This window comes from Microtus oregoni, unplaced genomic scaffold, assembly GCF_018167655.1.
Source record: "Microtus oregoni isolate MIOR12 unplaced genomic scaffold, Mior012 000097F_ref0000449, whole genome shotgun sequence".
Classification (NCBI taxonomy): Eukaryota; Metazoa; Chordata; class Mammalia; order Rodentia; family Cricetidae; genus Microtus; species Microtus oregoni.
In genome coordinates this window covers 3,613,374-3,633,805 of record NW_024544710.1, presented here as the reverse complement: position 1 = coordinate 3,633,805, position 20,432 = coordinate 3,613,374, and the positions used below count along the sequence as shown (strand labels likewise).

The 20,432-nt window shown below is 51.5% G+C and overlaps 1 protein-coding gene across 1 annotated transcript in view; it reads left to right on the top strand.

Annotated features, from left to right (window-relative positions):
* Positions 1–20,086, top strand: part of LOC121442839 (NHS-like protein 2) — a 250,749-nt gene extending 230,663 nt beyond the window's left edge. The window contains exons 2-8 of the mRNA XM_041644497.1: positions 8,104–8,259; positions 10,126–10,253; positions 10,547–10,739; positions 12,974–13,105; positions 14,263–16,581; positions 18,702–18,834; positions 19,617–20,086. Of these exons, the coding sequence (XP_041500431.1) occupies positions 8,104–8,259; positions 10,126–10,253; positions 10,547–10,739; positions 12,974–13,105; positions 14,263–16,581; positions 18,702–18,834; positions 19,617–19,938 (3,383 nt within the window). The 3' untranslated portion in view covers positions 19,939–20,086. The remainder of the gene's footprint in view (positions 1–8,103; positions 8,260–10,125; positions 10,254–10,546; positions 10,740–12,973; positions 13,106–14,262; positions 16,582–18,701; positions 18,835–19,616) is intronic.
* Positions 20,087–20,432: the final 346 nt, after the last annotated feature.

Below are 20,432 nucleotides of genomic sequence, written 5' to 3'. Positions count from 1 at the left end.
GAGTTTTTAAAGCAGAAGAATGGGATGTGCAAAGGCCCAGGGCATGAAAAGGTCTGGTGTGTAAGTAGAAAAAGGAAGTGATTCGACATATCTGAAGATAGACTAGAAGAAGGAAGGATGAGTGGGCATGCCTCCCCTGATCAGATTGTGAAGAATGTCAGAATCAGGTCCGGAAGGCTTCCTCTCCAGAAAGAGTGCCATTGAGAATGAGATTTGTAAGCTCAAGGAGGCATGTGTGTCTGTGCACATGTGCACGCGCGCGCGCACACACACACACACACACACACACACACACACACACACAGAGGAACACCATCTCAGATACCTGGAACACCACCTCAGATACATGGAAAGTGACTTGATTGGTAGGAGCAGAGATTAGGAGCTGTTTAGGACAGCAAGGAGCTACAATAGTCTAGGGGAGAGATGATCGGGACTCAGCGAAGGGGATGGGGAGTCTGGGCTGGCCAGATTGTCTGACTTAGTCCATACCCCAGCCAGATTTCGTTCTTGTGCCCTAAATGGGGGAGAAAGGAATTACAAGGAAACTGGCCCTCCTTGTTTTGACTTGTGTGGGTCCTGTGAGATAAGCTCCTCCCCCAAACCATGGCCAGCACTTCACACATTCCATTTTAACATTCTCATATTAACAGCCAGGGCCCAATTCCCAGTCCTCACCCCACTCCATCCCCCATCAGGAGGGCTGCTGAGGTAAGGGGCCCCTATTCTGCATCTGTGTGTGGCAGGCAGGAAGGGGAGGGGGTGCAGGGAACAGGTCAGGGCCTGCTCATTGTCAAAGGAAATAACCACCCTTTTAAGCCTTTAAGAAACTGTTTTCTTCCAAGTAGATTCCCTGTTACCAAGGCAACTTGAGAACTCTGGGCTTTGTGTTTCTGCCTAGGGTCCCTGGGGAGAAATGGCCTGCTGAGCTTTCCCGAGTCTGGGCAAGATGCAGGACATGCTAGCTGGAAGTCCTTTTGTGGGGGCAGTCTCTCACTTCATTCTTTAGGTGCTTATCCCTAGGAGGAGCCCACGCCACCCCTTCCTCAGCCCCAGAAGCCAGTTTTGGCCATGGAGAGCACAGGCTTCACACTGATAGGCCCAGTTTCTCCAGAACAAATGTCTGCACCCACCCTATGGACCAACCCTCCTAAAAGCTGGGGCAGGTGTCAGGGAGGGGTGAGTTTACACCAGACCATGGTATATGCTGAGGAATCGCTGTTCCATGTGTTTCTCAGTCATGTACTCTATATTAGAACCATGTCTCTGGCCTCATGCCTGCATTGGGAGCTGTATGGGAGGGCACGGGGGAAACTGGCCAGTAAATGTCATCTGGGCTTCTTAGTCCCCACAGCTAGACTGGCATTAGAATTGCCTAGGAAGTTTTCCAGAAATAGGAATCATGGAGATTGATTCTATCGGTGGTGTAGGTAGAGATCAAGAGCACAGGTCCTGGATGTCACACTCTGGGGGTGACCCAGAGCCAACTGTGTGAACTTTCAGATCTGTTTCCTCGCTGAAAGATCATTTAAACATCAGAGGGCGTAAACAATGAACGGTGGGACCAGTGTCATAGGCAGCAGAATCTCTGTCTTCCTCCATCTCTTGGGAAGAGGGTTTTGGGAACCCTCAAGATCCTTTTCGCCCTCCACCCCCACATCCTCCTTCCTTTCTTCTGTTCTGGCATTTTTCTTGGCATACCAAAGGGCTGCTACTGTGAGGTGCAAAGGTCCCTCAGGTTCAGGGCCCAGGATCCCGGGAAGGGCCTGTCTACCTTTGGGTGGCAGCAACAACCCAGAAATGTAGTGGTGTCTTTGGCTGCCCTGCCTACTTGCCTGTATGCACTGAGTGCCGTCCGTTCCCATTCTTGTGTGCCTTCTCGCTAGCTTCTTCAAGTCACCTCTCCTACACTCAGGCATCTGTGAGACTTGATGGGTTGTTTGGTTTTTTTTCCTCTCTCTGTAAATCATGACTGCGTTTTCATTCTAGAAGCTGGCATCCTTTAGTCCTCGAAGCATCTTGATATCTACAGGTATCCTTAGTAATCACTTCTAGTTCCCCATGCAGAGGCTTGTTTAGACACCCACCTTTTAAGTTACGGACCAAACTGCTGCTGCTGCTACTTTCCTGTGTGTCCCATGCATGCCATGAGCTGGTTCTGTGAATGCAAAGGTATAAACAAGCAAAGAGGGTGTGGCCAGCAAGAGGTTGCTGGCAGCCCTGGGAGCCCGCAGGGCTGGCACACAGTTGGTCCTTTTTCCTATTGTCCTTCACCTGCTTTCGTGAGTCTTTATACAAACTGACCCGACCTGTCCCGGCCTGCTACATCATGAAAAATCTCAGGGCTGCTGGGTACCCTGTCTGACCTCCTACCGTCCTAGAAAGCATGGGGACCGCTCACAGCCTGTATAGCCTAGTCCTTCCTCAGAATGGGCCATCAGCCACGTACTTATCACTGCCACTGGTCCAGCCTTGCTGGCCTTTTCTGCTGAATTCTAGAACCACCGCCTGGCTGATTCCCTTGGAGCCCCCAGATACAGTACGCTGGACCCAGAGTCTCCCATCGGACCTTAGATTCCTGAGACTTGGGTTCCTCAGTTCTAAAGGAAAGACCGACTGACCATTGTCTTCCTGGATTGTAGCAATGAAATGGTTCTCCCTTTATTCCTCTCAAAGGGTCAAGTCAAATGTCGCTGTAACTAGGACTGGTTCTCCAGAAACCCGTGAGGAAGGAGAGCAGGTCAGAATCAGGAGACAGACCTGGCTTGTTAGACAGTTGGATGGGAGGAGCTGTTCTGGTATGAAAACCAACAGCTCCAGGGTTGTGAAGAGGCCACCCACTTTCACCTACAGGGCAGTGACTTCTAAGCCTGTATCCTTAACTTGAAGAGCATGAGAATAATAAATAACCCACTGTCCAGGGTGGTTATGGGGATGAAGGGTAATGGTCTCCCCTAAGTGCCCACCCCAGCACACACAAGTAGCAGGGCTTCTGGGGGAAAATGTCTTAACTCATTTCTGAGCGAGCTGAGCAAGTACCAGAATGGGCTGTAGTTTTTTTCTGATTCCACGGTCTGTCTTGGAGCAAGAAACAGAGAGGTCTTGCTGCCTCTGGCTGGCCTGCTCTGGGAATTTGTTTCCAGCTAGCTCAATGAAGTCCCATAGCACCATCTAGTGTCCCAAAGTGGAAAGGCGCCCTTTCTCCACCTCTCCATTCTCTCTCCTCCCAGCACTGCTTTGCCTAGAAGATTTCAAGGCTTCGGGCTAGCACAGATCAGCTAAGCTGCCTGGGAAGTTAAGTAACCGCAGGTCCCTGTCTCTGTTCGTTCAGTAACACAGACAGACACAAGGTTTACACACCCTTTTTTGGCTTTTTATTGGGGAGAAAAAGCGTTAGCGTACAGAACAATTGCTCTTCACAACACAATGTAATACAACAGCAATAGTCACAACAGTAACGTATTTGTTTCTCCCAGGCTTCAGGGAGTCCTTGGGCTACCCTTATACCCTGCATGCATCCCCTACCCCACCCCCACCCCTTCCCTTCCCCCACCCCCACCCCTCTCCCTCCCCCACCCCTCACACCCACCCCCATCCCCAACCCAAGGAGGCACTCAGAGCTTCAGACAGCTCCTGTAGCTGTCACATCACACACAAAATATATTGAAGATCTGGGAAAGAAGGGAAAAGGTCAAAGGAAGTCCAAGCCCCCCAGAGGCCTACAAACCAGTTTACTGCTCATGCGCACTCTCCCTGGCTGAGGCTGCACGTGTTCAGAGTAAGAAGAGCCAGCGGGGTCCGACAAGGCCTGTACCAAGGAGGGTTCCGAAATTTGAGGTACAGGACACCTGCCCTTTGCACTTCTCCACAAGCACAGGGTCAGCATGACCAGCATGCTGACATCAACAGACAGGGTCCAGAGCTTCGAAGAACGGTGTTTTCCCTTCTGGAACTCTCGCCTGAGGAAATAAGCTGAAAAACAGACACAGAACAAAATCTTCACGTGGTGTTTTTTACTCCTGCCCCTGTGAGAATGGGGAAGCCAAACAACTGAAGTGTCTAACAGCTCGGGAGGGTGAAATGATTCCATGGCACACAGGTGACAGCCATTTCAGTCACACTGTTGGCCCTCTAGCAGGATGACCTCCGCTTTAAGAAAGGGCAGTGAGAACCCACTAGAAGGAAATGAGCGACTGCTGCTTCTGCGCTATGCGATTCTGCATGTTTACACATGGCTTTTTGTCCTTAGAGTGTTCTCTGCTTCCCAAATTTCCCATAATGACTATATGTTAACCCTTCTCTTGGGGGAAACCACTGTAAAAGGTAGCAACAGATTATAGGAACCCAGTTCCACTGATCTTCAGGCTAAGAAACAAAAGTAATAAGCAAACAGGCATCTTACCTCTTGCAGATGAACAGAGATCTCACCCTAAACCAGTCTGAGGACTGGGTCTGTTTCCGATTCCTCTTCCTCAGGTTCCTTCCTCGGGTCTTAGGTTCAAATTCTAGGGCTGAGCTCTCATGGAATTTCCCTCCTGCTGGCCACAGACACTTGGGCTGCACTTGCCCAGCTGCTAGGCACTGTGCAGCAAGTTCAGTGTCCATGGGGACAAGTGTGGCCAGCAGTGAATCGGGCTGCCATTTTGTGGCCAGAGCTGATAATAACGCATCTATGGCTTTCACCGCAAAAGCAGTATTTTCTGGACCCAACTGAACAGCAGATGTCTTTCTAAGGGCACCTGAATTTGTGCCCCAGAAGCCCCTGGAGTGTGAAGGAGGCAGTTACCCCTGAAGCTGGCTAACTGAAGTTCGGCAACAGGCCTGAGAGAGATTGTCCCTCCTGAGAGAGCCGTGGGGGTGTTGGGCAGCTGCACTGCACGGGTGCAGTCTCTAGTGAGCTAGCCCTGGTCTCTTCTCTCAGAACCAAAGACTCCTTAGAGTCAGAGGGGCTTGAAGAGCAGGGCAGCAAGGCCACCTCCACCACCTTGACGACAAAGTCTGCAGACCAGAGCTTAGCTGGGTGAAAAAGGCCATGTACCTAAAGCAAGAGTCACTCCTTAGGATGTCAAACTGAGTCGTAACACTGCTGCCACCTCGGCTGCCCCACCCCCCGCATCCCTAACACCAACCCTTTAAGGGAAAAGAGGCCAACGCCTCTTTTCAAGGGTCATGGTGCAGGAGTCTGAGGGAAGGTGACTCCAGCACTCAAAGTGGAATCAGGTTGCCACCATCAGGCCAAGAGAGCAAGCCTCAGTGACTGTCCACTGCACGTGTGACTTCGTGTTCTCGCTGCACCGGGTGTAAGTCAGTTTCCCTTTTTCAGGCTCTTCTGCTGCAAACATGACAAGTATATACTTCTTGGTACCATCCTGCTCATTGTCCAGTAAGTGGCCTCAGTGGCATCAGGAGGTTAATGTAGCCTGTCCTTTAAGTCATTGGGGAAGATCAGTGAGGCATTGGGTGAAGTCCTGACAAGTCAGAGTGAAACCGTAAGAACACAGGGCAAAGAACACACAGAGAGGCAAAGGCTGGGGACAACTAGAGGAGAGGACAAAGGTGACCAGTGCATTTACAAGAACAGGCCCAGAAACTTGCTCTCCAACTTGTGCAAGGATTGAGCACGGTACATGGCAAGAGGACAGTGACGACTGACCTCTCCCTTCTTAGGTGGCCTTGGTTGGGCACATTTCACTCGCTGGTTGTGGTTGCAAAACAGTCTGGAATTCTATAGGTCTCCCTTGAATTCTTCAGGTCTGGAGCTTTCTCAAGGACTGGTCAGTAGATGTGGCAGGTACAGCAGCAATAGCAAGAGCAAGGGATGCGATAGAAGGGTGTGTTCCCTGTGGCCAGCTCACCAAAGGATTCACACGCGAATTCGGCCTTGAGCTCGGTGCCCCCCCTGTCTAGGATTGAGGCAGAACAGCACGGAGGGATGCCTTTGCACTTGGTCTTGCTCCACGTGACCTGCATGGTGAATCAGTGGTGGTGAGCTGTAGAAGGGAGAATTGGTATCTGGAAGGCCCTCCAGAAGTGGGACGCGATTTTGGCTCCCCTGTCTGCTCGGTTGCATTATGGAAGGTGCCACGCTCAGGTAATTCTCGGCATGGTAGCCTGTCGCAGAGCTCACGGTCTGGGTCGACGTGTCCACAAGGACAGGTTCTTCTATCTCCAACACCTCTCCATGTAGGCCATAATGATGGGCAGCAAGCGCATGCATGTGTAAGTGAATGCAGTCGTGCACATACACATGATCGTGCTCATGCTGGACCTCCTCTATCACTTGCTCCTGTTCTGGAAGCAGGACCCTAACCTCAACTTCAGCTTCCTCCTCGTATTTATCTTCACCGCCGTCCTCATTCTTCTTCATCTCCTCCTCCTTGTCTTCTTCATCATCATCCTCCTCTTCCTCATCCTCCTCTTCCTCCTCATCCTCATCTTCCTCCTCATCCTCATCTTCCTCATCCTCCATCTCTTCTTCCTCTTTCCTCATCTCCTCCTCCTCCTCCCTCAGCTCCTGTGAGAAGGGCCTTCCCTGATCCACCAGATAAAGCCTGTGCCCGCATGCCTGTTCACCCTCATCCTCATTCTCAATGTGGCACGCCACCACAGCTTCATTTCCATTCTCATTAAGAACTGGAGCCAAAGGGTAGAAGCTGCTTTGAACTTCAGGGAGTGGGGTTGGCTTGGGGACCCGCACTTTCTTTTCTATCTCCGCACACTCGAGAATCAGCTCATCCAGATCTGCAATTTCAGTTGACCAAAAGAGCTCCCTTCGGACACATTCTGACAAGCCTTTAAGGAACTGCTTTTGGAGGCGATTGTCATCCCAAGACAAGAACTGGGCCAAGAACTGAAAAGCATCTGCGTAGCTGCTTAAGGTACAATCTCCCTGCTTGAGCCTACGGATGGCCTTTTTAGCCACGCGTGAGGGGATGGGGCCACAGAATACCTTACGCATTTCATCCAGGAAGAGCGGGAAGTTGGAATTCAGGGAGCTTCCTTCCTGAGTGACTGAGATAGCCCAGTCTCTCGCTTCCCCTATGAAAAAAGAAACCAGAAAGGCCACCCGTTCCTCGCCCCCAGGGAAGTAATCTTCATGATCTGCTATGAAAGTCTCTAGCTGCATCAGAAATTCAGCCAGGTAGACGGGGTCGCCTGCAAATGGTTCTATGTCTGGCCACTCAAGCGGTGGCAGAAAGACCTGTAGGGCCAGCTCTTTTGGCGCGGGGGAGTGCAGCTCCGACTGGGACAGGTTGGGTGACAGAGGGGGCTCAGTGGACTCATCGGGGTTGGAATAGTCCTGGACCACGTTAATCAAAAGATCATCTGAGACATCCTCGGGATCTGTGCGCGGAGGAGGCCAGCACAGGAAAGGCACCTCCGCCTCCTCCTCCTCCTCCTCTTCCTCCTCCTCAGGAGCGGGCTCGTTCTCACTGGGCGGGTACTCAAAGTTCTCCCCTGCAAGGACGGGCACTATGGGCACCGGCCGGTGGATGTGGCCCCTCAAGGAATTAACCTCGGCCAAGGCTCTCCCGAGCTGCAGGCCCAGATGGGCATTCTCTCCTCGAAGGGCATTTAACTCCTCTTGCAGGGCCTCATTCGCCAAGCGGAGGCTATTGAGATTTCCCGCCGCCTCTGACATCGTCACTAGTTCTTGGGGCTTTGAGTGTCCCGCAGTTGGGGGCAGGGAGTTACAGGGTCTGCGGGAGGAAGCAGAAATGAGGAGGTGGGCGCGGGAAGCTACCGAAGTGCGGCCAGAAGGCGACGGGGCCAAGCGAGCCCGAGCCACACCCACCCGGGGGACTCGGGCCCGGGACGCCTTACCTTGCTGCAGGGGTCGGAGAAGGCGGGCGGCTGCGCGGGTCCTGGAGGCAGCAGGCGCAGGGCACAAGTGAGACGCTGGCAGCGGTGGTGCGGTCTGAAGCAGGCAGAGCGGGAGGGAACGGACTGCGGCAGGATCTGTCGAGGAATAATCTTGCGGACAGCGAGCCCTCGCCTTTTAAGCGCCGCCAAAGAGCGCCCCCAGCAGGGGCGGGCCTTCGGGAACTGAGCGAGCCCACTGGCTCCCGCGGCTGCGCTCTCACTCACTCTCTCCTTCCCTAGCTGCAGCTAACTCGGGTCGGGAAAATGTGACAGCGACTGCCCACTCGAGGTCGTCATGGCGACAGCCAGTGAACGTGTTCCTCTCCTCGGGCAGGCCCCCGAGTGTAGAGGAACTGCTTCGCGAGGCGCAGCTCAATCTCCAGAGCCTGTTGCAAGGTACTGCGAGGGAGGGGGGCTGCCCAGAGGCGGCTGCGCAGCAGGAGGGGGGCAAAGAAGAAACCGGGAACAGCGAGAAAGAAAGAAAACAGTTCCAAAGCATCTCTCTTTTCACCTTCCAGACTGATGATGCTAAGACTCTGTTTCTGGGGCTGTTGCTCGCTCCCTCCCTTTTTGATTCAGTAGTCCCTAAGTGGAAAGCATACAGGCTGAGGCCAGGCAAGTCACAGAGAGGGGAATAGAAGACTCCCTCAAAGGAGACACATATTCCCTCCAGCACTCCTGTCGTCATATCTCCCATGCCTTGGAATTCTGGCACTAGAAAACAAAGGGTCATCTATAGGGTCTCCTAATCCGGACTCCACACACTCTTTACCTGTAATAACCTCCCAATCGCAATGAGGTTCTCCGTAGAAATCACGTCCCCAAGCTGGAGGTGTAGCTCTGTGGTAGCATGTGCAAGGCCCGAGACTGTATGTCCAGCACCACTAAAAAAGGCCATCTCTCCCTACTTTTGAGTTTCTCTTACTACTCTTGAGTTTTTCAGGCACACTGGACACAGAGCTGGACCCCCCCCCAGAGGTGTCTAATGAATACTAAATGGACAAAAGGTCTTCTCAGTTCTTATTTCTCCATACCAGCAAAAAAAATTTTCCTAAGTCGGGTGCAGACTAGAAAATCCCTGATGGGCCTCCCAAGTGGGGTGCAGCTAAAACTCCTAATCTCTGCAAAGGGCAGTGGTGACCTTAGAGAAGCGAGATGCTGAGTGCTAACCATGAGCCCTGTGTCCAGCAAGGAAGAGGTAGAGTGCAGGGTGGAGGGGGGTGACTGCACTGTTCTGACCACAGGCAGAATCCAGAATCCAGTAGGACTAGTGAGCAGGAGCTCAGGGAGAGCGCATTCCACCTCCTGACAGAGATGGGTTTTTCTCACATGCCCAGTAGCCACAGTCCAAAGGAAGGAGTGGTCTTCAGGTGTCTGCCCTGAGACTGAAAAGGCACCTGAGAGGGCTCCTGAAGAGGGGCATAGACTAGGAACACTGGTGCAAAGAATGAGCCGTGAGAGCAACAAGCCCCAGGACCAGAGTCAAGAGTCTGTTGAGCTCTTGCTTTCCTCGCCATTTCATCTAAGCCATCGCTTTGGCCAACCCTACTCCATCTTACACATACTTACCTCCTCTCGTTGGCTCGTGAACTTCGCTGTCTTCTCTGCCACCACCTTCGGTTCCCTTACTTTTCGCCTGCCTAGACCTGATCCCATCCACAGTGGAACCAGACCTAAAAGCCATCAAGTATGAGTTCTTGCATCCAGGTATGGTGGCACAAGCCTGTAATTCCAGCACTCAAGAGACTGAGGCAGGAGGATCTTGAGTTCTGAGGCCTGCCTGGGCTACATGCAAGATTTTGTCTCACAGAAAACCAAGAAACCGTAAAGTTCTTGCGATCCAAGACAGAGTTCCAGACTGGACTTCTCAGTGTGGGTCTCTTCTTGCTTCGTGCACATTGTTCCTTGGTAGCACTGCAGAACACCCGAAGAGCTGCAGCGCCTCAGAAAATGGAACCGTTAGCAAAGGGTGTCTACATCCCGAGTCTTGGCTCTCCGGGCTGAGTGCTTAAGGTGGGGACCACTATAGAGGGCATGGGCCCCAAAGCAGCACGGCTTGGATTTACTGACTTCCTTTCCTCTTCTGCCCTCATGGTCCTGGGAACCAAGCACTTTTCCATTTCTGAACCCAGTGGCCAGGAAATAGCTCAAAGAAGCAATATGAGTCAGGCTGGGCAGCTTAGTGCAGGAGCCTGGCTCATTGTTCTCCCCCAGCCTGGCACCTGGCTCCCTAGAGTGTGTCTCCACTATGCTATTTTTCAGAAGAATATGAGGAACAGTATTCGGAGGCCAGACTTCTGGGGCAGACCTTCCGCTCTTCTGATGAGGCCCCTGAGCCTACTGCCAGCCAAAGGCCCCAGTCTACCAAGCGTCTGGAGTTTGTATTGATGGTGAGTTGTCTCTTCCCCAACCTGGGAGAGCCAGCGTGCACCCACCGGCAGGGCATCTTGAACTTCTTATGTGATCCCCTGGAAGCAACTGTTCATCACTGCTCACAAGCAGGGCTACTGCGAGGTCCCCATGGGAAGGGCCCCGCACAGCAGGTGCCTAGCCAGGCACCCTGTACAGTGCTTTCCCATCTTCAAGAGGACGCCTCCAACCGCTCTGCCTAAGCAGTCATCCTATGGGCATCAGCTCCTCCAGTCAGAAGCGCACCTTTCCATCACACCCTCTCTCCCAACAGCCTGCAAAACGGCAGCTGAGCGAGGATGAGACCACGACCCAGGGTGTGAGGGCCCCCGAGGCCTGCCTGAGCCTGCCTACAGCCGACAAGCAAACTGTCTGGAATGGCCCCTTCCCTCTACCCATCCTAAAGGAGAAGCGCTGGCTTCAACCCTGCTCCACGCAGTCCGACCTTGTGCCCATCAACATCTCTGGTAGAGTTGCTTAGCACCGCCTGTTTGTTTCCCTCATGCCAAAGGCCCATCCTCTCCGAATGCTCTGGGTACTGGGGAGGGAGGGCCACTCTATCTGCTGCTGACAAGGTCATGACTCCCCCGGGAGTGGAGGGGACTTCGAGAGCCAGCTGAAGAGGGGGCAATGGCTCCTCTTCCCTCATTCCCTATCTGCAGTCACTGTAACTGATACCATGGAATAGCGAACAAAAAGTTTCTTTGCAGAATGTGCCAAAAGTTTTCTGAACGTGGGTTTTCTTTTGAGTTTAAATGAAAACAAAGTTTGAGAATTTTGTTTGTTTCAGGTAAAGATAATGTTAGAAACCCAAAGTTCTGGGTTTGGACTATACAAATAACAGCCAGAAGGAGATGAGAATCCGAGCACATGTGCTTTAACGGTAGTGTAACAAGGGAAGGGCACAGAAAGGGCACACGGGGGAAAAAAGAAAGAGCCACAGGAGGCCCAGGATGACCTTGAGAGTAGTGGTGGGGGGGGATACTTGCATCTCTCTTTTTTTCGTTCTCCATTGCTGCAATTAGGAACCCTGACAGAAGCGACTTAAGGGGGCAGGGAGTAAGAGTATAGACCGGTTCACAGTTCAAGGTACAGCTTGTCAAAGGCAGCAGGAACTTGGAAGCAGCGAGTCTCATTGTCTCCGCAGACAAGAAGCAGAATACAGTGGCTACTTGCTGCTGCTCAGTTCCCTTTCTCCGTCTCTAGGGTCCAGGATTCCCCTGCCCGAGGAATGGTGCCATCCACAATTAAAGCTGGTTCTCCTCATATCAGTTAATGCCCAGAAGCACATCTCCTGGGTGATTCTAGGTTCTGTCAAGTTGACAGCACAATCACAGTCTCCGGGTTGGGGTCGTGTGGCATTTCTACTTCCCACTCCAGTGGAAGGAAAGGAACAGGGCCAGTCCTATCAGGAACCCCTGCAGGGCCCTGATGGAAGCAAGACACCAGTAATCTGAAGGGACTGGAGGAGGCCTTGACTAGCATGGGCCCTGCTGTGGTGGAAAAGGTCGGTGAGAGCAGTGAGGGTAGCTCTGTCTCGCGTGACCATGCTCCCCGGATCTGGCTTGATCCACCGCCCCTAGAGTCATCTTGAGGAAGAGAGGCAGGAAGTAGAGCTCATTTGCCAAGGGAGGAAAAACTGTGCTGGGAGATTCGCAAAGCAACACTGATGTGCTCTGTCTAAATGGCTGTCTCACTTTCGGGCTGCTCTTGACTCTGTCCTGTGGAACCATTTGCTGGGATGGGGCTGCAGTGAGTGCTGTGACTGGTGGGGGACGGGTCCTGCTTAACCAGCCACTAAGCTAGAGACAGGGCGGGGGAACTGCCTGTTTAGCCCCATGGATCTCCTCATCCTGACTTTGCCCCCTACAGATTCCCAGAACTAAAAGCTGACCGCTGGGAATTAGACAGGGTCCAGTCAACACCAACTGCCAGTTTTGGTAATGTGGCCAGGTAGCTGTAGGTCAGACTATCCAACTGCTTCCTAAACAATGGGATCAGTAGGAGCGCTTCTTAGAGATGCCATTTTCACTTGGTCCCTGTGAAGTCAGTCTGGGCATTATGGCACAAATCTGTAATCGCAGCACTCTGGAGGCAGAAGCAGGGTGATGAGGGCAAGTCCAGCCTGGATAACCAAATGAGTCCTTCACTCACAAAAAAACACACCCAGGAGTACAGGGTGCATCTCAGTGGTCGAGTACTTGCCTTGAATATAAAAGGCTCCAGATTCTGTCCCCAGCACCACAGGAGAAACCCTATAATCATAATCAAATAATGCTAGCCCCGGCCCATCTCTCCACAAGCAGTGATGCTCACCCCTGGCTATGCATCTGAAAAACCACCCAAGGACTCCTAGGCAATGCTTCTACCTAGGCCCTCCTCCCAGAAAGTTGAATGTTCTGGAGTTCAGATTGTGGAGTTTCAAAAGCTACCCAGTTTATTTCAGTGTGGGGCTGAAAAATACTGCCCAGTGCACCTAAGAAGTGCAAATGAGCTGGGTGTGGCCTGTAAAACCAAGAGTGTGTGCCCAGCACCAACCTGGGGGGAGAGGGAGGGATGCGGGAAGAAGTACCACCTTCCTGGATGCTGCTGTTCATGCTCATCGCTACTGCCGTCATCCTTTCTCTCTACCTCAGGCCAGTTTTCACTGTGCTTTAAACAGAAACCAGGATGCACCCAAGTGTCTTTATTTTGGCTACAGGGCAGCAGTTTGATAGACATGCAAGTTTGCGACACTCGTTGTTTAACACAGAGACAGCCGTGAACCCCAAGTCCACCCTGAGGCGGAGGCGGACCATTATTGGATTCTCTAACATTTCTCAGCGAGACCCAGGTGACCCCAATACAGTTGATTCCCTCAAACCCTTTCCCCATCTCCCACTACTCCTGTCATGCAAGTGCCATTGTGGCAGTGGGGACCTGAAATAATTCTGGGTAGAGGGGCTTTGACTATCCTGAGAAAGCCAATGTGTGATTAATGTCAACCAGGGGCCCTTGGAAAAACCAGCGATTGAGTCTGGAGGGCAGGGATCTCGGGCTAATAAATCCACCACATCCTTGTTTTCCATTACAAATGTACTGTAAATTAGATATGAAGTACACACCTTTAAACCCAGCACTCAGTAGCAGAAGCAGGAAGATTATCTCCAGTTTAAGGCCAGCTTGGTCTCCATGAATTCTAGCCCAGCCAAAGACTACATAATGAGGTCTTATCTCAAAAAAAAGTAATGTTACCATATATGCCAAATTTATGCAAATAGAAGTGGGGAATCATCCCCCGAATTGTAATCTTGTATTGACCCAATACAGTCACTGTAGTAACTAAAGATATCTGTGTAGACTGCCTGCCATGTGCCTGGGATATAGTCAATATTCAACAAATTCTGGCTATTATGAATTACCATGTCAGTAAGGTAGCAGTAACAGTAATGTTAGAATAGCTGTGGATGTGAGAACACTTCTGGAGATTGGAACATCTGAATGGTATCACATCTGTGAATTACTCTAAGTCTTTTATGTTCAAAGGCAAAAGGTGGCAGATGCCAGAAATATAGCATTCAGGCAAAGTCCAGATTCATAGCTGGGGCTGTGAGCCACATGCTGCTGTGGGCTTTAGTCAGTTTAGAAATTTCTGCTCTCACCTCAGGCCTGACGACCCCTGAGATCTGCTGGTTCTGTGAACCCAGGGAGAAAGAAAGTATGGGGGAAACCCGAGGTAGCCACACGTGATACGTGTACTCTGGAAAAAAGTCGTCAAAGCTGGGAAGTCTTTGGCAGCCATCTGGCCAATCCAAGGGTACCCCGTGACTCACTGTGTGGCGATGGGCAAGATCCCAACTTCCCCCAGTATCCTCATCTGTGAAAAGGAAGAACCAAGGAATTCTGACAAAGCTGTTGGCAATGCTGCTTGGCACAAAGCTGGTGTTCTGGTTATAAACAGCTGACGGGGGATCCCTTGCTATAGCAGTAACATGTGTTTTCTATCTCCAGGGCACAGCACCAGCCCGGTAGGCAGCCTGGCCTCAGACATCAGGCCTGGCCACTCGGCTCCACAAGTTGTTCAGGGAAGAGTTGCTATTGGGCAGGAAGCTCGGTTTCCAAGTCTCACCTCGCCGGGACTGAGGCACTCATCGAGTGAGCCTGCAGACCCTCACCAGGCACGTGGTGGCCCAGACCCTCCTGGCACGGAGAGCATGGCAATGCTGTACAGTGTCCCCAGTTCTTGCAATGGACCAACAGAGTCAACGTTCTCCACCTCCTGGAAGGGAGATGCTTTCACGTACATGACTCCAAGTGCCAGCAGCCAGGGCAATCAAGTCAGTGAAAATGGAAAAAATCCTTCCTCTGGGAATTCTTGGGTCTCTCTGAACACACTCCCACCTCTGGTTCCTAAAGAGGCGGCTACCCTCTTTGTCACCCGTGATAACCCAGCAGGATGCACTGGGCTACCCAGCTACTCTGAGCACCCCACTCAACGAAGGCAAATACCAGAAAGACCTCCCAAGATTGGCCTCCTGGCCCGTGGTACCTCAAGACTGGAAACAGGCCCAGGTGGAACTAACAGATTCCGGGAGCGGTCACTTTCTGTGCCCACGGACTCAGGTGTCACCTCAGTGGACTATGGTGAAGAGCAGAAGGCTGGTGAGGCCTGCATCCTGCCTTATGCCAGTGCAAACTCTGAAGGAAGTAACAGTACTGACAACATTGCAGCCCTCAGCACTGAGCAAGAGGTGCAGCACAGGAGGCAAAGATCCAAAAGTATTTCACTCAAGAAGGCCACAAAGAAGCCCTCTCCACCCATGAGAAGCGTCTCACTAGTCAAAGATGAGCCAGTCCTCCCACCAGAAGGTGAATTGGCACTGCCCAAGGACCAGAGGCCCAGGAGCCTTTGCCTCTCCTTGGAACACCAAGGGCACCATTCATCTCACCCAGATCCTCAAGGTCATCCATCTTGGCCAACTCTCAAAGATCCAGAAGGTTCACAGTTCTCTCACCACTGGTATCTTACTGACTGGAAGTCTGGTGACACCTACCAATCCTTGTCCAGCTCCAGCACAGCCACTGGCACCACAGTCATTGAATGCACTCAAGTTCGGGGAAGCTCGGAGTCTCTGGCCTCCCCTTCCACCTCCAGAGCAACAACACCCTCCCAGCTCTCCATTGAGGTGGAAGCCAGGGAAGTAGCCTCTCCTGGAAGGCCCACTGGACTGATGTCCCCTTCCAGTGGCTACTCGAGCCAGTCAGAGACACCCACACCCACTGTCTCCATGTCCTTGACCCTGGGCCACTTACCGCCTCCAAGCACCAGTGTCCGAGTACGTCCGGTGGTACCAGAAAGGAAGTCATCACTGTCCCCGATGTCACCAATGGAAAAAATCTGCAAGTCACGGTTATCATTTGACCTACCATTGAGCTCTTCAACCACCCTGGATCTGTCGGGGATGAGTATCTCCATCCGCAGCAAGACCAAGGTGAGCCGCCATCACTCTGATACCAATTTTGGAGCCAAACTGGCACAGAAAACTAGTCCAAACCAGCCAATCATGCCCATGGTTACTCAGTCTGACCTCCGTTCTGTTCGCCTGAGGTCAGTCAGCAAGTCTGAGCCAGAAGATGACATTGAGAGCCCAGATTACACCGAGAAACCTGGAGCAGAAGAAGTCTTCACCTTGCCAGAGAGAAAAGTGAAACCTCCCATAGCTGAGAAACCACCACTGGCCCGAAGGCCTCCAAGCTTGGGTCACAGGCCACCCTCGCTCCCTGGGGAGTATCAGCTAACTTCTCCTACTATGGCTATGACACCCAGGAGCTCCGTTCCACACGTGAAGCAGCTCCCCCAAGACAGCTACACAGTGTTGCGGAAACCAAAGTCACCTAGCTTCCCCAGTGGCAGGAGCCCTGGGGAGTCTACAGCACCCTCCACCCTTGTCTTCACACCTCTTGCCAGTTCCTCTGGTGCTTTCTTCTCAGGAACACAGCAACCTCCCCAGGCCAGTGTAGAAGATGGGGTCCCCAAAGTGAGAGCCCTACCAGAAAGAATCAGCCTCCAGAGCCAGGAAGAAGCTGAGAAAAAGATGAGCAAGATTCCACCTCCTGTACCAAAAAAGCCCAGTGTGCTCTACCTGCCTCTCACCCCCCCTGTAGCTCAAATGGATGCCTGTATGGCCGAGCCAAGGCTGCCTTTCAGCCCCATCATCACCTTAGAGGAAGATACCAAGTGTCCCTCCGCTGAGGAGGACCCGAAGGCACCTGGTAAAAGGATGACTTCCGCTCTTCCTGTTGACGGTGAAAAGGAGGCCGTCTCTCCAGGTTAGTAAACTGTCTTGGCTTTGCCCTTCAGTTGCAGGAGGGATGAGGGTGAAGTTGGAGTTAACTCTGGAAAGACAGAGCAATTGCCCCAGCATGACCAAAGCTGTAGGGAGCACATCTAGAGGGCGTGAGTTAACTCTGTAAAGGAACTGCCAGTTGGCCTTACTGTACAGGAGATCAGGACTGACCCAGGACAGATCCCCAAGGCTAAGTCTGGACAATCTACCCTTGGCACAGGCACCACGATAACAAATCAAACAAAGCCTTAGCACACTGGGACTTCCCGACCGCATCTGGCCAGTCAGGCATGCAGCCCTTGCCCTGGGATTCCCACTCAGCCGACAATAGTTTTCATTAGTCAGACTAATTTAGACTAACACTCGGGACTCAGTATTCCGGAAGTCCTCGTCCAAGAGTTCTGGAAGGCTCGTGGGACTCTGAAATGATGGCCTGCACACTTTTCCAGTGTTTTCCACTAGAAAGGACACAGTCTTCCTTGGAAGGTTTGATTCTAACTCTTCCTGAACCCATAAGAATAGGCTAGTTAATGATTCTTCACTTTGGTTGGTGTTGTTTCTGTGGCTTTTTGTTTTAATTGTAAGATACACATGACACTTATATTTTAACCACTTGCCTATGTGGCCGGCGGTGGGTGGGGCACAGGTTGTGTTGAGTGTCTTTGGCTCTCAACCTTTACCCTGTCTTTTGAGACAGAGTCTCTACAGGAATCAGAGCTTTTTATTGGCTAGACTGGCTGGCCAGCAAGCCCTGGGCATCCACCTGTCTCCGTCCCCCAAGATCTGGATTATTAGGGTTATAGGCATACACAAGAGTGTGAGTACCAGAGATCCGAACTCCATGCTTGTATGGAAGGTGCTTTACCAACCGAACTACCTTCCTGGCACCAACTCCTTTTTTTTTTTGTTTTTGTTTTTGTTTTTTCGAGACAGGGTTTCTCTATGGTTTTTGGAGCCTGTCTTGGAACTAGCTCTTGTAGACGAGGCTGGTCTCGAACTCACAGAGATCCGCCTGCCTCTGCCTCTCAAGTGCTGGTATTAAAGGCGTGCACCACCACCGCCCGGCTACCAACTCCTTTTTTGAGACAGAATTTCACTGTGTTACCTAGGTTGGCCTGAAAGTCACAATTCTCCTGTCTCAGCACTTCACCCCCGAATGTTAAAATTGTAGATATGTGCCGCCATCCTGGGCTTAATTTTAGCCATCTTGAGCCATGCAGTTCATTAGTGTTTAAGAACATTCATGTTGAGAGACCCATCTCTAGAATGTCTTTTATCTTGGGAAAATGAAAGTCTATACCCTTGAAACAACTCCCCATTTCCTCCACTTCATCCCCTCTTTCCTCCTCCTTCCCTCCCCCTTTCCTCCCTACCTGCTAACCACAGGTTTATGGCTCTGACTGTTCTGGATGCCGAGTGGAGTCATAGATTTGTTGTCTTTTTTATGACTTTCTTATTTTTTATTAATGTCCTCAAGGCTCAACTCTGTCTCGCATCATTTTTGAACCCTTAATGTTAAACATTAAAATCTCATGACCTTCTTTAAACTAGTTTAGACTTTCAGCATAAGTTAATCACTGTGACGAAAGCAAGTGAGCATGTCAAAGCCACAGGTTATTTCCAAATATGCTTCCTCCAACTCCACAGGCTCCCTCCGATTCAAGCAAGTCTCATCCCCCACTGGGCGAGGATAATTGCTTTACCCTTCTCTCAGTATCTTGAGTTTTTAATTATGTATTTATAACAAGGGGGCTGGGGATATAACTCAGTGCCAAAAGAGCTTATCTAGTGTGTTCCATCCCCAGCACTGTTTTTTTTTTTAATAAATAAGAAAACGAGCATGTTCAGATGACCTATATTAACGAAAAGCAAGCATGAGAACAGGGATTTGGGCCAGTCTTCACCATGGGAGCATTGAAAGGCCTGAGGGTAAATCATTAACCTTCTGAACTTCATGTTCCTCCTAGCAAAATGGAGATATCAAAAGGCTCTGTCCTGCTGTCTAGCTAGAGTTGCTTTGAACATTGAGGGGAATGGCAAGAAAGCATGTGCCCTGTCCTAACTCTCATGGCCAAAGTCATGCCTTTTGGTTCTTATACCTAGGGAAGACTGTGGAACCAAGTGCCGAAGAGAAAAGTTTAATCAGTGATAAGACATCCGAATGGATCTCGGAGGAGGACGATGACGTGTTTGTGGCTTCGCGCACGACTGAAGATTTATTTACTGTGATACACAGGTCAGGATCCTTTTCCTTCATTATAATTGCAATTGCTTTCCCATTTTCTGCTTAAAGAAAAACTGCTGCCTCTGAGCAGCCGCTGGAATTGCAACTGGAGATTCAGTTCAGTACCTACCTACGTATGTGAGCACAGTCTGGGGCCTCACATCTCAAATTCACTGATATCTTTGGTTGAAGCGGGGGAGGAGGGGAGGACCAGGTGCTGAGAGAGGCCCCTCGTCTCCTAGCAACTGCTTGGCCTATTGTGTCTCCATCTGCTGCCTCACAGCTCTATCTGCAGAGAGAGACATTTAACCCTTCATGGAACTTCTTGTACCACAGAATTCTGTCACTAGGTGATACAGAGCACCGGACAACATATGAGAGCAGGGACTCAGGCAGAGGGGGAACAGAGGTGGGCATTGGGACATGAGGCAGGGGCTTGTAATGAGGTACCTGGATCCACGAGCCCAGTTACTGGATCTGGAGCAGCAGCTCAAATCAGTTCCACATCCCTAGCTGTCTTGATTCAGTCACTGAGCTCCTGGTCTTGACCCTTTACGTTTGTTCTTGATCTCATATCTGAGAAGGACTGAACCTGTAGCATAGGGCAAGTGACTCTAGTTGTGGCCATTGAAAAGCATGTGGGGAACAGAGGGGCCCCCAAGGGGCTTGGGAGCACGGGGCTGTCATATGCATGATCTTGAGCACATCCCTGGTTGTCAGTTCTTCAGAGCTTTGCTAGCTGTCTGCTCCCTGAATTCCCTGACTTCGCTCAGACCAGTCTTTCCTTCGTTTAGGTCCAAAAGAAAGCTCCTGGGCTGGAAAGAGCCTGGGGAGGGCTTCCCAGGCAGCAGACCCAGCTCCCACTCACCAGTGAAGAACACAGCTGATTCTCCCACCACTGAGTCTGCTGCTGCCACAGGGGCAAGTGGCAGTGCCTGCCTAGACGCTGGCAGAAATGATGATTTCAAGGCCCTGCTCCAGAAGAAGGGAAGTAAGGCAACTCCTAGGACCCGCCCCTCAGCGGCTGAGCTGCTCAAGACCACGAACCCTCTGGCTCGAAGAATCATTGCGCAGTTCTCAAAAGACTATGAACCCACTGAAAGCCCCAGTACCTAAGCCCTGCTTCTTATTCACTAGGTCTGAGGAGAGCAGGGGAAAGATAGAGGGCTTCAGAAAGGGACCAACCACAGGAATGACAAAACATTCTGTCTTTGACATTAACTCACACTCTGGACAGCAGAGAGGCCAACACAACACACCTGCGTTCCCCAGGCACTCTGATAGGCTTCAGGCCATCTGCGTTTCCATGCTTACCGTGGCGGAACATCGGTGTTCTTCTTAGATTCTCCCAGCGTTGTCCATTAAGAAGAGATCCTCAGATTTGAGAGCCCGTATGCCACCTTTTTCAATGTCCTGGCTGTTTTGTCCATTGGCTCCTGTTGCTGAAAGGCACGGTGGGAGAATAGATCGGGGACCTTCCAAACCAGGGCTGGGGACAGAGGCACCAATCCCACTGCTGATTATCTCCTCTCCTGGGGTGGCTTTGATGGCCCTATGTGAAGACCCAGACAGACACCGAGGCCTCCTCAACCCCAGAGAGAACTCTGCAG